The sequence below is a fragment of the Mobula birostris genome, chromosome 5, assembly GCF_030028105.1.
Source record: "Mobula birostris isolate sMobBir1 chromosome 5, sMobBir1.hap1, whole genome shotgun sequence".
Lineage (NCBI taxonomy): Eukaryota > Metazoa > Chordata > Chondrichthyes > Myliobatiformes > Myliobatidae > Mobula > Mobula birostris.
This window is the reverse complement of record NC_092374.1, coordinates 95,649,719-95,665,037: the sequence shown is the minus strand read 5'-3', so window position 1 is coordinate 95,665,037 and position 15,319 is coordinate 95,649,719. Positions and strand designations below refer to the sequence as shown.

General features: G+C 47.1%; 1 protein-coding gene across 17 annotated transcripts in view; it reads left to right on the top strand.

Moving 5' to 3' along the window:
• slc16a13 (solute carrier family 16 member 13) overlaps positions 1 to 15,319 on the top strand; it is a 135,099-nt gene that overhangs the window by 66,228 nt on the left and 53,552 nt on the right. For 14 of the 17 annotated variants that reach the window (XM_072258468.1, XM_072258463.1, XM_072258465.1 and 11 more), the window contains 2 exons: positions 1,126 to 1,269; positions 10,267 to 11,052. In XM_072258468.1, coding sequence (XP_072114569.1) covers positions 1,126 to 1,269; positions 10,267 to 11,052 — 930 coding nt within the window. Of the gene's footprint in view, positions 1 to 1,125; positions 1,270 to 10,266; positions 11,053 to 12,895; positions 13,070 to 15,319 lie in introns of all 17 variants that reach the window. The other 3 variants (XR_011886049.1, XR_011886048.1, XM_072258469.1) reach the window with 3 other exon arrangements.

Here is a 15,319-nt window from a genome sequence, read left to right as displayed (position 1 = left end):
TAACTTTATGCCTTTTGGAAATCAGTTCATCTTTTACTCGCTTAGCTATTCACAGTAACAGAAATTTTGACCAGGGGTGCCCAAACTTTTGCGTGTCACTGTAACTCACACAAAACACACAAAGTAATATTAACCACAAATAAATTAACAAATAATAACATCTATTCCAGAAGATTGACATTTAGCATATGGGACATTTACAACACAAGTTTAAAAAGTAAGCAGTATATAGATACTGGAGCTTCACACATGATGAGACCTGGGTGGTGACAGGGAGTTCAGTAGTCTCACGGCCTGGGGGAAGAAACTATTTCCCATCCTAACAGTTGCAATCCTAATGCTACAGTGCCTCTTGTCTGATGGTAGGGGTCAAAGAGATTGAGGGACAGATCACTGACATGCTAAGGGCCCTACAACCCCACAGTCACGTTTTCTGTTTGCAGGTGAATGGAAATCTGAAATAAAAAACAAATGCTGGAGGTACTCAGCAGGTGTGACAGAGAAACATGGTGTCTCAGGTGGAGAGCATTACACAACTGGGAAAGTTTATTTAAAAAAAAGAGGGACAGGTTTTAAGTGGCAGTAATAAGAAGAAGGTAGATGACCTTTCTCTTTTTCTTCTTCCTCTCTCCTCTCTTCCCCTCCCCTCCTCTGTTTGTCTCTAATTCCTCAAACTGTCAAACTGCCCCCTCCCCCTCTCCCCCCTCCACAAGGAAGGGTTAGTTTGATCTTGGAGTAGGTTAAAGGGTCAGCACATCACTGTGGGCTGAAGGGACTGTACTGTGCTGTCATGTTCTAATTTGCTGGTGGCGATATGGTGGGGGGGGGAGCGCACAGAAAGAGGGGTTGTAGGACCTGCCAATGTTTCAGGTGGAGAGCCAGCATCTGGAAAGTTCTGAAAGGTGAGGAGAGGGGATGATGCAGCTGATAGTGGCCCCTCGTTGAAGGAGACCGATATTCTGCTGAACGTGGATGCTGGTGAGGATGAAGGTAGCCCAATCCATGCTCCGGGTGGGATTGGAGATGTCGAACAGAGCCCTGCTAACTGGGAGAAGGGAAGGTGGGTGTGGAGGGTTGTCCTCACACCAGCTACGGTGTGAAATAACTCCACCGTTCTCCCTCCAGGTCCTGTGGCCAGTGCACTCAGCAACTACTTTGGAGCTCGGCTGGTGGTGATGCTGGGCGGTTCCATTGCCAGCCTGGGACTGATCTTTGCCAGTTTAGCTACAAACCTGGTCCATCTCTACCTCTCTATCGGGCTGCTGTCAGGTGAGCTGGGAGCTGGGGACTGTGGGCTGGAGGGTGGATTTCGACAATACTGCCTCCTCACTGAAACATAATCTAACACAACCTGTGAAATTACGGTGGAAATGAGTGTCACCTTCTCCCCACTGAGGTGGCGTTAGCCCATAAAGAAAGATTAATCATAAACAAGATTTAACAAACAGCTCATAGAAAGATTAGCTTTATTTGACACGTACATTGAAACAATACGGTGAAATGTGTGTTGTGTCAAGTGACCAACATAGTCCGAGGATTCTGCTGGGATGACCCGCAGGTGCTGCCAGGCTTCTGGCACTGACATAGTATACCCACAACTTACTAACCCTAAACTAGGGTGGTAAATTGGATTAGTAAGTATGCAGGTGATACTAAGATAGGTGGAGTTGTGGATAATGAAGTAGGTTTTCAAAGCTTGCAGAGAGATTTAGGCCAGTTAGAAGAGTGGGCTAAAAGATGGCAGATGGAGTTTAATGCTGATAAATATGAGGTGCTACATTTTGGTAGAACTAATCAAAATAGGACATACATGGTACATGGTAGGGCATTGAAGAATGCAGTAGAACAGAGGGATCTAGGAATAATGGTACATAGTTCCCTGAAGGTGGAATCTCATGTGGATAGGATGGTGAAGATAGCTTTTGGTGTGCTGGCCTTTATAAATCAGAGCATTGAGTATAGGAGTTGGGATGTAATGTTGAAATTGTATGAGGCATTGGTAAGGCCAAATTTGGAGTATTGTGTACAGTTCTGGTCACCGAATTATAGGAAAGATGTCAACAAAATAGAGAGAGTACAGAGAAGGTTTACTAGAATGTTACCTGGGTTTCATCACCTAAGTTACAGAGAAAGGTTGAACAAGTTGGGTCTTTATTCTTTGGAATGTAGAAGGTTAAGGGGGGACTTGATAGAGGTATTTAAGATTATGAGAGGGATAGATGGAGTTGTTGTGGATAAGCTTTTTCCATTGAGAGTAGGGGAGATTCAAACAAGAGGACATGAGTTGAGAGTTAAAGGGCAAAAGTTTAGGGGTAACATGAGGGGGATCTTCTTTACTCAGAGAGGTAGCTGTGTGGAACGAGCTTCCAGCAGAAGTGGTTGAGGCAGGTTTGATGTTGTCATTTAAAGTTAAATTGGACAGCTATATGGACAGGAAAGGAATGGAGGGTTATAGGCTGAGTGCAGGTCAGTGGGACTAGGTGAGAGTAAGGGTTCGGCATGGACTAGAAGGGCCGAGATGGCCTGTTTCTGTGCTGTAATTGTTATATGGTTATATAACCTGTATGTATTTGGACTGTGGGAGGAAACTGGAGCACCCGGAGGAAACCCGTGTGGTCATGGGGAGAACGTACAAGCTCCTTGCAGGTCACCCCGTCATCATCATTATGTGCTGTGTCATATGATGTGGGCAATCATGGTGATTGTTCTTGGCAAATTCTACAGAAGTAGTTTGCCATCGCCTTCTGGGCATGACAGGTGACCCCACCCATTATCAGTACTCTTCAGAGATTGTCTGCCTGGCGTTACTGGTCACATAACCAGGACTTGTGATCTGCACTGGCTGCTCTTATGACCATCCACCACCTGCTCCCGTGGTTTCACGTGACCCTTATTCCGTTGCGGGGGAGGGGGGAACTAAGCAGGTGTTACACCTTGCCCAAGGTGACCTGCAGGCTAGCGGAGGGAAGGAGCACCTCACACCCCCTTTGGTAGTGATATATCTCTGCCCCACTGCCCATCCTTGCAGATAGTAATGAGAATTGAACCTGGGTTACTGGCGCTGTAAAGCGTTATGCTAACAGCTACATTACTGTGTCGTCTGGTACGTGCAAGTGGAGCTCATACCCTTCCCTCTTCCCCCTCTTGCTTCCCCACTCCAAGCACGAACTGGCTGCCCACAGTCTCAGACTCCTGCCATTCTTTAGCTCACCGAGGAGGAGGGAGGCTGGTGACCTGTTTTCTTACATTGTCCACACTGATGGGGGCATACTTTTAGTGTGACAGGTCTCACTTCTCCACCGAAGGTCTCGGCCAACTGCCGTTTCATTTCCACAGATACTGCCTAATCTGTTGAGTTCCTCCCTGCATCTTGGATGCGTGTTCCACTAAAAACAAGTGATTTCACGGGCGGCTTGAGTTGAGTCTCGGGTTTGCTCATCTAAGGGTTGGGTTACTGGTATCAGCAAATACCCAGCACCTCTCTAATGGCAACCATGGCAACATGAACAGGTTGTTACCCAGAACAGCAACTTGTTTTCTACATGGGCGTCTTTAACCCAGAGCTGGGGACCTTCGCGGAAACATGAGCTGGACGGATGTTGGTGGTGACACGTAGAATGAAATAGTTGCTGAGGTGCACAGCACAGAAACAGACCATTCAGCCCGTGATCCATGCTGACCAAGCTGCCTGTCTTATTTGCCAGCACCTGGCCCCTATCCCTTCAATGTCCTATTAATGCACTTGCCCAAAATATTTTTTAAAAACATAATTGTATCTGCCTCTTCCACTTCTTGTGGAAGCTTGGTCGAGTCATTGGGAGCACTTAAGGAAGAGACTGATAGGTTCCTGATTAGTAGTGGGTCGGGACTTGTGGTGAGAAGGCGGGAGAATGCAGTTGAAATTCAGCCTTGATTGGAAGGCAGAACAGGCTCAACGGGACAAATGGCCTAATTCTGCTCCTATGCCATGTGGTCTTGCTTCATGTATTCACACACTCTCAGATCATCTTTAAATCTTCCCCTCTCGTAAACCTCAGCCCTCTAGTTTTAGATCCCCCCCCACCCTGTGACCATATTCATGTCCTTCATGATCTTATAAACCTACGTAAAGTCATCTGCCCTTCAGACTTCTTCACTCCAGGGAAAACGTTTCCAGCCTATCCTGTCTGAAATGCTCTGCTCTAGCTGACATTCTTGTGAATCTTTCTTGACCCCCACGCAGTACTCCAAGTCTGGTCTAACCAGCAATTTGTGCAGCTGTATGGGGATGTCCCAAAAACTGACAGTAGACAAAGCAATGTGAAAATATTTCACTGGCAGTGGGGATTTACAGGTGTACTTGAGCTCTGCTTGAGTCTCCTCCGAATTTTGCATCTAACTCGATTAGTGTGACCCTCGATTTGCTTCTCCCGTGACTAAACCTCCCTTTTAGTCACTCTGGTCTGGTGTGGGAGGTGGAGACCACTGCACAGGATTGAAATAACTTGCAGAAAGTTGTAAGCTCAGTCAGCTCCATCGTGGGTACTGGCCTCCCCAGCATCCAGGACATCTTCAAGGAGCGATGCCTCAAAAAGGCAGTGTCCATCATTAAGGCCCCCATCACCCAAGACATGCCCCCTTCTCATTGTTACCATCAGGAAGGGAGGTACAGGAGCCTGAAGGGAGACACTCAGCGATTGCAGGAACAGTTACTTCCCCTCTGCCATTCCGATTCCTAAATGGGCATTGAACCCAAGATTCTGTTCATGTCAACCACTTCCTCTGGGTTGAAGTTCCTGGTTCTCACCTCTCTTTGTGTTTTCTAAATCCCCTGTTGAGATTTCTGGTCTTTGTGGTTCTGCTTCTCCCCACGGGTAGCAATGTCCTCTCTGCGTCCACCCTGTCGAAAAGCTTCCCGAACTGCTTAGACCTTGCCCCCACCCCCCCTTCCTTAAAGAAACATTGTAAGAGCCGGGAGCAGGTGTTCTTATTGACGAACTCCTTGAATTCGGCCAACCAGCCGCCGAGCCTGCTCTACCATTCAATAAGATCATGGCTGGTCTGACGATGGACTCAGCTCCACCCACCTATCTCTCGCCATAACCCTTAAATTCCCAGTTACCTCTCTGTGTCTTAAATATATTGACGTGGCCTCTACAGCTTGCCTGAGCAGAGAATTCCACAGATTCACTGCTCACGGGGGGGGGGGGGGGAGCAGTTTCTCCTCATCTCCATCCTAAATCTATTCCCCTGAATCTTGAGGCTATGATGCCTAGTTCTGGTCTCGCTTACCAGTGGAAACAACTTTCCTTCCTCTGTCTTATTTCTCACTTTCATAATTTTAGATGTTTCTATAAAAATCCCCTCTCATTCTTCTGGATTCCAATTGCCCAGGCGATTCAATTCCCGTCTCCGGAATGAAACGGGTGAATTTTCTCTGCACCACCTCAACCCATTATATCTTTCCTCAAGTAAGGTGGCCAGAAATGCACACACTACTCCAGGTAGGGCCTCACCAGTTCCCCGTACAGTTGCAGCATAACCTCCTACTCTTTTTTTTAAGAAAAAAGAATCTAGTGCTCTTAAGTTCAATTCTCTTTGCCTTTTCAATAACCTGTTGCACCTGCAAACTGGCCTTTATAGCGTTTCATGCACAGGTACTCCCAACTCCCTCTGCACTACATCAAACTGCAATCTTTTGCCCTTTAAGTAATAATCTGATCTTCAATTTTTCCTTCCAACGTGATTGATCTCGCATTTACCAATGTTGCACTCCATCTGCCAGACAGTTCGGCATGGACTAGGTGGGCCGAAGGGCCTGTTTCTGTGCTGTACTCTGCTGTGACTCTATGGCCGTTGCCCACTCACTTAACTTATCTATATCTCTCTGTAGACTCTCCACATCCTCTGCACAATCTGCTTTTCTACTTGGTGTCATCAGCAAACTTGGATATGCTACCCGCGGTCCCTGCTTCTGAGCAGTTAGTGAACAGTTCCAGGCCCAACACCATCCTCCCCTTATCATATCAGGTTTTCCTCATAGCCTTGCATTTCTGATAATTGTCCTTCTAACTAGTTCCAGTCCCTCTGCCCCCTATCAGGTTTGTAATATTTAGTTTATATTGGACCCTCCGTATTCTTCCATTCAAGATTCAGAATGAAATAAAATTGGTAGCACAGCGAATCAAAATGAGGTTTATTGTCATTAACATATATCGTGAAATTTGTGTGACACAACAGCCCATGAAATACATAAAAATTTAGTGTAAGTTACAGTAAGAAATATAAAGAGTTCAAAAAGAGTACAAACATCTGTTCAGAAAGCCGATGGTGGGAAGAAGCTGTTCCTGAAACTTTGAGCGTGTGGCTTCTCCCTGATGGTAGTAATGGCATGCCTCGGATGCTGAGGGTTCTCAGTGATGGATGGCAGCTTCTTGAGACACTGGCTTTTGTAGATGCCCCGGTGGTGAGGAGGCTGGTGCTCGTGATGGAGCTGGCTGAGTCTGCAACGCCCCTGAAGCCTCTTGTGCCCCTGTGGACTGGCACCTCTACACCAGATGGTGAAGAAACCAGTCACGACATCTGTAGAAACTCACTAGTCTTTGGTGATGTACCAAATGTCCTCAGTCTCCGAGTGAAGTACAGCCGCTTTGTGGCTGCGTTGATACGTTGGGCCCAGGATAGATCTTCAGAGGTGTTGACAGCCAGGAATTTGCCCACCCTTTCCACTGCTGGTCTCTCGATGTGCACTGGTGTGAGTTCCCTTGACTTCCCTTTCCTGAAGTCCCCAATCAATTCCTTGGTCTTACTGATGCTAAGTGCAAGATTATAATTGTGACACCACTTAACCAGCCGATCACCGTCACTCAAGGATTCAGCTGATTGGAAACCAAACTCTGCCGCATTTAGGACATTGGATTAAGAAGGTGCGTAGCACACTGACTACACATACCAGCAGACACGTATACGTTTTCACACCCCTCTCTCAATAACCTTCCTGTACCTCCTTTCCATCCCACTACCCTGGGTCCATCACGCCATGTAGTTCCTGCTTGTGGAAATGACTCGATGTCTGCATTCTCAATCACAAGACATCTCTAGCCACAGTTTCACCTTTTCATTTCTAGAGAAAGAAAGCCCACTCTCTCATTGTCCCTGGCAAATATGCAGAACTGAAGGAACTATACCTCCACCACAAACCTGACCCACATTTACCGTCAGTTGTTTGGAAGACGGAAGTGGTACCAGGGGACCAGATGAGAATCCAATGATTTTGATTTTCTGGGCAGCTTTGAAGATATTTTTAGCATCAGAACTCAGTGCAGTTTTTAATTAGAACTTAATACTCTGAGAACAGAACTTTTATCTGAAACTTTCCCTTTCCTTCACCCTCTAGGCCAACTGACATTCTGGGTGTTCAATTTGAGTCAGTGCACGTCCTCCTGTCTCTTGTTACTCTCCTGATCTTCAACACCATGCTTACTGTTGCTACTTTTTTCTAGCGAGGTGGCATTGGCAAACTTTGAAGATTTAAGTTTTTTATTTTCAAGATAGAGCATGTAAACAGGCCCTTCCAACCAACGAGCCCAAAATTACACCCATGTGGCTAATTAACCTACCAAAACGGCTCGTTCTTGGGAAGTGGGAGGAAACCGGAGCATCCAGAGGGAAATCACAGGGAGAACGTACAAACAGCGGCAGGGATTGAAGCTGGGTTACTGGCGCGGTGATAGCGTTTCGCTAGTGTGCCCTGTACTCGGGTTTAGGTGTTCAGCGTGTACATCCGAGTGTGGAGCTCCTGACCGCCTGGGCAGCATGGTGGCGTAGTGGTTTTACAGTACAGATGACTCGGGTTCAATTCCCACCATTGCCTGTAAGAAGATTGTACGTTCTGCCCGAAGTGCGTGGGTTTCCTCTGGGTGCTGCGGTTTCCTCCCACCGTCCAAAGACGTAGCAGTTGGTCATTGCAAATTGTCCCCTGATTAGACTGGGATTGAATTGGGGGATTGTGCTGCGTAGCTTGAAAGGCTGGAAGAGCCTATCTCGCGCTGTTACCTCGATTAAAACAAAGTTTTGAAAAAAAAAATTTAACATTGTGAAAATAACCTCACTCTTATGTAAAATTGTCAATTTTAATCCCAAGTCCTTTAGTTTCGTAGACTGGCTTATTATTTCAGAATTCAGAATCCAATTTTATTATCACTGACGTCTGTATTTAAATTTGTTGTTTTGCGGCAGCAGTCCAGTGCAAGAGGTGAAAGAAAAGTTGTTATAAGCTACACTAAGAAATAACTAGTGTAAAAGAGGAACAGTGAGGTGGTAAGACACAGGAGCAGAATCAGGGCATTCAGCCCATCGAGGTTGCTCTGCCATTCCATCATGGCTGATTTTTTATCCCTCTCAATGCCATTCTCACACCTTCTCCCTGTAACCTTTGGACTTCAGAAAGGATGAGATGAGGGAGCACACAGTAGTCCTCATAAGGAAGTGGAAAGAGTGATCAATTTCAAGTTCCTGGGTGTCGATGTTTTTGAGAATCTGGTCCAGAGCCATCAAATGCTCCTCGTACGTTAACTCTATCATTCCCAGGATGATTCTCGTAAACCTGTTCTTGACCCTCTCATACCAGCACATCCTTCCTTAGATTCATTCATGTTGTTGTATGATGTGGGTGATCGTGGTCATTCCATGACCATGATTGTTCTTGGCAAGTAGTTCTACAGAAGTAGTTTGCCATTGCTGCCTTCTGGGCAGTGTCTTTACTAGGTGTGTGGCCCCAGCCATTAATCTGCTTGGCATCAGTGAACGCATAACCGGGGCTCGTGATATGTACTAGCCGCTCATATGACCATCTACCACCTGCACCCAAGGCTTCACGTGACGCTGATCGAGGGGGGTGAAGAGGGGGCTAAGCAGGTGCTATGTCTTGCCCGAGGGTAACCTGCAGGCTGGTGAAGGCAAGGAGCTCTTTGCACTTCCTTTGGTAGAGACGTGTGTCCACCCTCCCACCCACCTCTGGTAGTTACGGGGTCCAAAGCTGCTCACAATTCTCCCAATGTGCTCTGACCAGTGTTAATCGAGTCCAAATTATCCTCTCCATTTCCTTTGCCTTCCCTCCGTAACCTGTGGTGCCTGTACTATTCAAAAACCTATCAAGCTCTGCTCTAAGTGTACTCAATGACTTGGCCTCTACAGCTGTCAGTGGCAATGAATTCCACGGATTCACTTTGTCCTTTATGGGATCGACGTCTTACCTTAGCCGTGTCTTCTCGTATTTCCTCTTGATTCCTAATCTTTATACTGCCGACACCAGTGTGGCTGATTTTACATCCCACATGCTCTCTGTATGGTTCATTCCTCTTCTGACAATTCCAAAGCACTTTGTAACCCACTAAACACCTTTAAATGTTGTAATTGTGGAAAGCATTGGCCAACCTGCACTGCAGACTCCCAGAAATGGCCAAGTGACATTGATGGTAAAATAACACACACAAAATGCTGGAGGAACTCAGCAGGTCAGGCAGCATCTGTGGAGGGGAATGAACAGTTGAGGCTTCGGTTGAGACCCTTAATCAGAAATGTGCCAGGAGAGGACTGTAGACTACTTATCGCCTCCCAGCTTCTCACATCATTCAAATCCATGTGTCACCCACAGAGCCACAGTGGGCTGCCATCTCGCTCCTTCCTGCCCGCTGCACACTTGCTCACCAACTCCGGACGGTATTAACACAGAACACTACAATACAGTAAAGGCCCTTCAGCACCCAGTGTTGTGCTGACACCTTAACCCACTCAACAATCATCTAACCCTTCCCTCCTACATAGCCCTCCATTTTTCATTCATACTTGTCTCTCTAAGAGTCTTGAGAAAAAAAATCCTCGTGTCTGCTTCTACCTCCACCCCTGGCAATGCATATCACCATTCTTGGTGTTTTAAAAAAAAAACCTACGTCTGACATTCACCCCGTCCCCCCACCTTTTCTTTCCACCAGTCACTTTAAGATTATACCCCTTGTATACACTATTTCTGCCCTAGGGGAAAAAAGTCTCTGACTATCCACCCTATCGATACCTATTATCATGTACACCTCCATCAAGTTCTCATCCTCCTTCTCTCCAAAGAGAAAAGCCCTAGCTCACTCAACCTTTCCTCATAAGACATGCTCTCTAATCCGGGGAGATCTGCTCGTTACCCTTTCCAGAGCACCCAAATCCTTCCTGTCCTAGGGCTGGCTCCGTACGGTGTTTTGCCCGTGGGTTAACATGCTGTCTCCCATTGTGTGGCAGGATTCGGATGGGCTTTGGTCTTCACCCCTTCCATCGCAGCGATCAGCCGCTACTTCACCAAGCGGCGGACTCTGGCCATGGGACTGGCCTTCACCGGTGTGGGGATTTCCTCCTTTGCCTTCTCCCCGCTCTTCCAGTACCTGCTGGACGAGTACGGCTGGCAGGGGGCGCTGCTGATCATCGCCGGAATGATGCTCAACCTGCTGGCGTGCGGGGCTCTCATCAGGCCCCTCACGCTGAAGGAGGACCTGGCATTGTTGCAGAGGCCAGGAGCCAGTCTGTCCCACTGCCCCGCCTTCTGCCAGACCATCACTGACCTGCTGGACCTGACCCTCTTCCAGCATGTGCCCTTCCTCACCTTCGTGCTGGTTATCACCCTCATCAACACCGGCTACTTCGTGCCTTACTTCCACCTGGTGGCCCACACACGCTCGATTGGCTTCAGCGAGTACCAGGCGGCGTTCCTGATGTCTGCCACGGCCGTATCTGACCTGGTTGGCCGCCTCCTCAGCGGCTGGTTTGCTGACCGCCGTAGCATGCGTCTGGTCCACATCCTGGCCCTGTGGACCTCGCTGACGGGTGTCAGCCTGATTGTCATCCCCTTTGGTCGCACCTACGTCCTGCTGATGCTGATCGGTATTGCCTACGGGTTCTTCTCGGGGGCTCTGACGCCCGTGGTGTTCTCCCTGCTGCCCGAGATCGTCGGAATCGGCAGGATCTATGGAGCGCTGGGGCTGCTGCAGATGCTGGAGAGCGTGGGGGGACTGCTGGGAGCCCCCATATCAGGTAACGGCTCTGGGTCTCCTTCCTACCGTGGGTCGGGGAGGGGAGGGGTTGATTGGGCAAAGGGACCTCCTCAGGGTAAATGATTTAAGGTACAAAGTAGCCAGTTGACAGTTCTCGATGATTAGCTTATTCACAGGTACATCGAAGCTTGCGTCATTGACCAACACAGTCCAAGGATGTATGGAAGGCAAGTGTCAGCAACCTTTTGGCCCCTTTAGACGTAGCAGCAGAATTAGGCCATTTGGCCCATCTAGTCTTCTCATTCGATCATGGCTGATTTATTAACCCTCTCAACCCCATTTGCCTGCCTTCTCTCCGTGACCTTTGATGTCCTTACTAATGAAGAACCCATCAAGCTTTGCTTTAAATACACCTCTCAGTGACTAGGCCCTTCAATATTTGATAGGTTTCAGTGAGATCCCCCTCATTCTTCTAAACTCAGTGAGTGCAGTCCCAGGGTCATCAAACACTCCTCATTCCATAACCCTTTCCTCCTTGGGATCGTTCTTTTTAACCTCCTTGAATCACCAACATCGCACGCCCAAAACTTACTATCTCTAACCTGTACGTCTTTGCCCACGCAGTCACTGGGAAGAACGTACCCACTCCTTACGGACGGTGACAGGAATTGAACCTGGGTTGCTGGTCGTGCTAGCATGGTTCTGGGATTGTGGGGCTGAGTGGTCTCCCTGCCCCAGCTGTAGAAATTCAACCATTCATTCATTCTGATCCTTCTCTGGATACTTGTGATACAGATCAGTCAGCACAGCAACAGGTCCCTTCGTCCCATAGTCTATGTTGTACATGAGGACAAATTAAACTAAATCTCTTTGCACAATCCATATTCCGTATATATCCATGTGTCCAGTTCAAAGTACACTTATTAGCAAAGAGTGGATAGATTATACAACCTTGAGATTTGTTTGCTTACAGGTAGCCACAAAGCAAGAAACCTGAAAGAACACAACACCCAATACGCAGGGGGGGGGGGGGGGGGAGAAACACAACTCGTGCAAACAGTAAGGCAAGCAACAGCATTTAGAACCAAGTTGAGTCCATAGACCTGGAGCAGCCAGACCTGGAGTCCATAGATCTGGAGCGGCCAGAGTAGACCCATAGCTTCAGTCGCAGTTCATTACACAGTGGGGAAAATCCACACAAAGCGCATAACAGTCAGAACAGTGTCGCAGCCTCAGCACCGCGGAGAGAGGAGTCCAACAGCATCTTAAATTCCTCTATCATATCTGCTCCCAGGACCCACAGTGCTCTGCAAAACAGGATCTTACCTCCACACTCCCTCTCACCTTAAATCCTCAGCGAAAGGTTTCTGGCCGTTGGCCCTGAATCTGCCTCTCATGATCTTATAAATTCACTTGGGTCTCCCCTCAGTCTCTGCTGTTCCAGAAGAGACAACCCAAGTTTGTCCAACCTCTTGTTATTGCACAGGCCCTCTAATCCAGGGAGCATCCCGGTGAACCTCTTCCAAGGCCTCAACATCCTTCCTTCCAGAATCGCACAGGTGTGGCCTAGCCAAAGTAAATGTATTATCAGAGCTGCATATGTGTCTCCACGTACAACCCTGAAATTCATTTTCCTGCTGGCAAACTCAGCAATCTATAGAATAGTAACTATAACAGGATCAATGAAAGATAAGCCAGCGTGCAGAAAACAACACACTGCAAAGCAAGTGTAAATAGATAGCAATAAATAATGAGAACATAAAGTAAGTCCTTAAAATGAGATCATTGGTTGATGGAACATCTCAGTAGATGAGTGCAATTATCCTCTTTTGCTCAAGAGCCTAAGGGTTGAAGGTAGTAACTGTGCTTCTACCTGGTGTCAGCAGCAAGAAACGAACATGGCCTGGGTGGTGAGGATCTTTGATGACGGATGCTGCTTTTCTACGACGTTGTTTCATATAGATGTGCTCAATGGTTGGGACGCTTTCACCTGTGATCCACTGGGCTGAATTCACTACGCTTTGTGACTCTTGTACTCAGAGCCCTGACCAATGATGGCAAGTATACCATACGCATTCTTGACCACTCTACCCACTTTGAGTGATCACATTTGGGGAGCTATGAACTTGGACCCCAAGAACCCTCTGTACATCAATGTACCCAACAGTCCTGTACTGTCTACTTCTCCCTTTTTTCTCAAAAGCCAACACCTCACACTTAGACCTTAAGATATAGAAACAGCATCTGGCCATTTGGTGCATCAATTCTGCTCCACCATTCAATCATGGCTGATTTATTTTTCCTCACAATCCCCACCCCAGTTCTCCTGCCATCTTCCCCGTAACCTTTGATGTCCTTACTAATCAAGTATCTATCTTGAGATAGCGTATATTTAAAGTCATTGTTACCCTTATTGTGTGTCATGTCCGATGATGTAGGCAATCATGGTCTTCCATCTGAAGTTCTAATAAGCTCTCCAAAACTTTTTTCAGTCCATCCCTTGATGTAACTCATGAATGTCATGCACTGTTGACCGCCATTTTTTCTTTCATCAATTTAAAGTGTCTGTTTAAAACATACCCAATGATTTGTCTTCCACAGCCATCTGTAGCTATGAATTCCACAGGTTCACTGCCATCTGTTTAAAGAAATTTCTCTTATCATTTGCTCGAGTTAAACTTTATCTGCCATTTCTCTGCCCCTATCTGTAACTGATCTATATCTGTAACTGTATTCTTTGACAATCTTCATAGTCCACAGTGCCACTAACTTTAGTGTTCACTGTGCTCTGCCTTCAAGCCTGACCTTCCAAAGTGAATCATTTCATACTTTTTTGGATTGAACTCCATCTTCCACTTCTCAGCCAGCTCTGTGTCCTATCAACGTCCCGTTGTAACCTTCTACACTATCCACAACACCACCAACCTCATGATACCTACAAACTTACTCATTCCAATTCCTTATCTAAGTCATTTATAAAAATCACAAAGAGCAGGGGTCCCAGAACACCACTGCCCCCCCAACCTTCTTTTTCATACGTCAGCTGGTATACCACAAACAAGAGGGCCTATGGGCAATTTTGACTTCAGTCCAATTTCACCTGGATTTGCTCTACGACATTGGTTTGCACGTTACCTTACCAACACGTTCCCTTTGACGCCATCCTGACCCAGCAGTGTTTTAAGCGTGCTCAAGACCTCAGCAGTAGGAGACTGCCCAGCCTCTCGCCCTTGACTGGCCTGTTGGTCTGATTATGGATCGTCCTCCCCCTTACCCATGAGTTAAAGGTGAATAATAATGAAGAGTTTAAGGGGAACATGAGAGGAAATTTCTTCACTCAGAGGGTGCTGAGAGTGTGGAACGAGTTGCAAATTCTCTCAATGCCTGATAATCTGCATGCCTCAGCTACTGAGGCTCTGTAACCTAAAGCTTTGAAGGACTGATGAGTCTTATGTCAGTGGTGGGCTATTGGAGAGGATACTTAGAAACAGGATTTACGAGCATTTGGAGAAGCATAGTCTGATTGGGGGATAGTCAGCATGGCTTTGAGAGGGGTAGGATGTGATTGAATTCTTTGAGGAAGTGCCGAAAAAGAATTGGTGAAGGTAGAGTGGATGTGCCATATATAGGAATATGGAGGGCTGTGTGGGAGGGAAGAGTTAGATTGTTCTTGGAGTAGGTTAAAGTTTGGCACAACATTGTGGGTCCTAGGGCATGTACTGTTCTATGTTCACAACTTGCAGAGGGAATCTCCTCCAGCCTGTCCCACAGCTGACCCCTGGCATCGGGACCAAGAGTTTCCAGCTAAATGAAACAGATTCTTGGTAGTTTCCCCTCGTTGAGTTGTAGAAGAAATACAGCACATCTTGTCTGTGCCGAACCCTTTAAAACCGCCCATTCCCATTGGTCTGCATGGGGACCGTCGTCCTTCAGACCCCCACCATCCATGTACCTATCCAAACTTCACTTTAATGTTGAGATCGAGCTTGCATGCACCACTTGCACTGGCTTGTTCCACACTCACCACCCTCTGAGTGAAGACATTTCCTCTCATTTTCCCCTTAAACTTTTCATTATTTACCCTTAACTCATGACCTCTAGTGGTAGTCTCAGTGATCAGATTTGGTGTGTAGAGTTGCAACCTCCTGGAAATGGGTGCCTGGCCTGTGTTGGGATACCCTTTTCCAAATCGTTGGGCCTGAGAAATGAGCCTCCTGCTACCTACCTTACCAGGACAATCAGAAAATGTTTAATGATTAAGCCCCAGTGTTCTATATTCTTCTCGGGAATCGGTTAAGCCAGCTGTC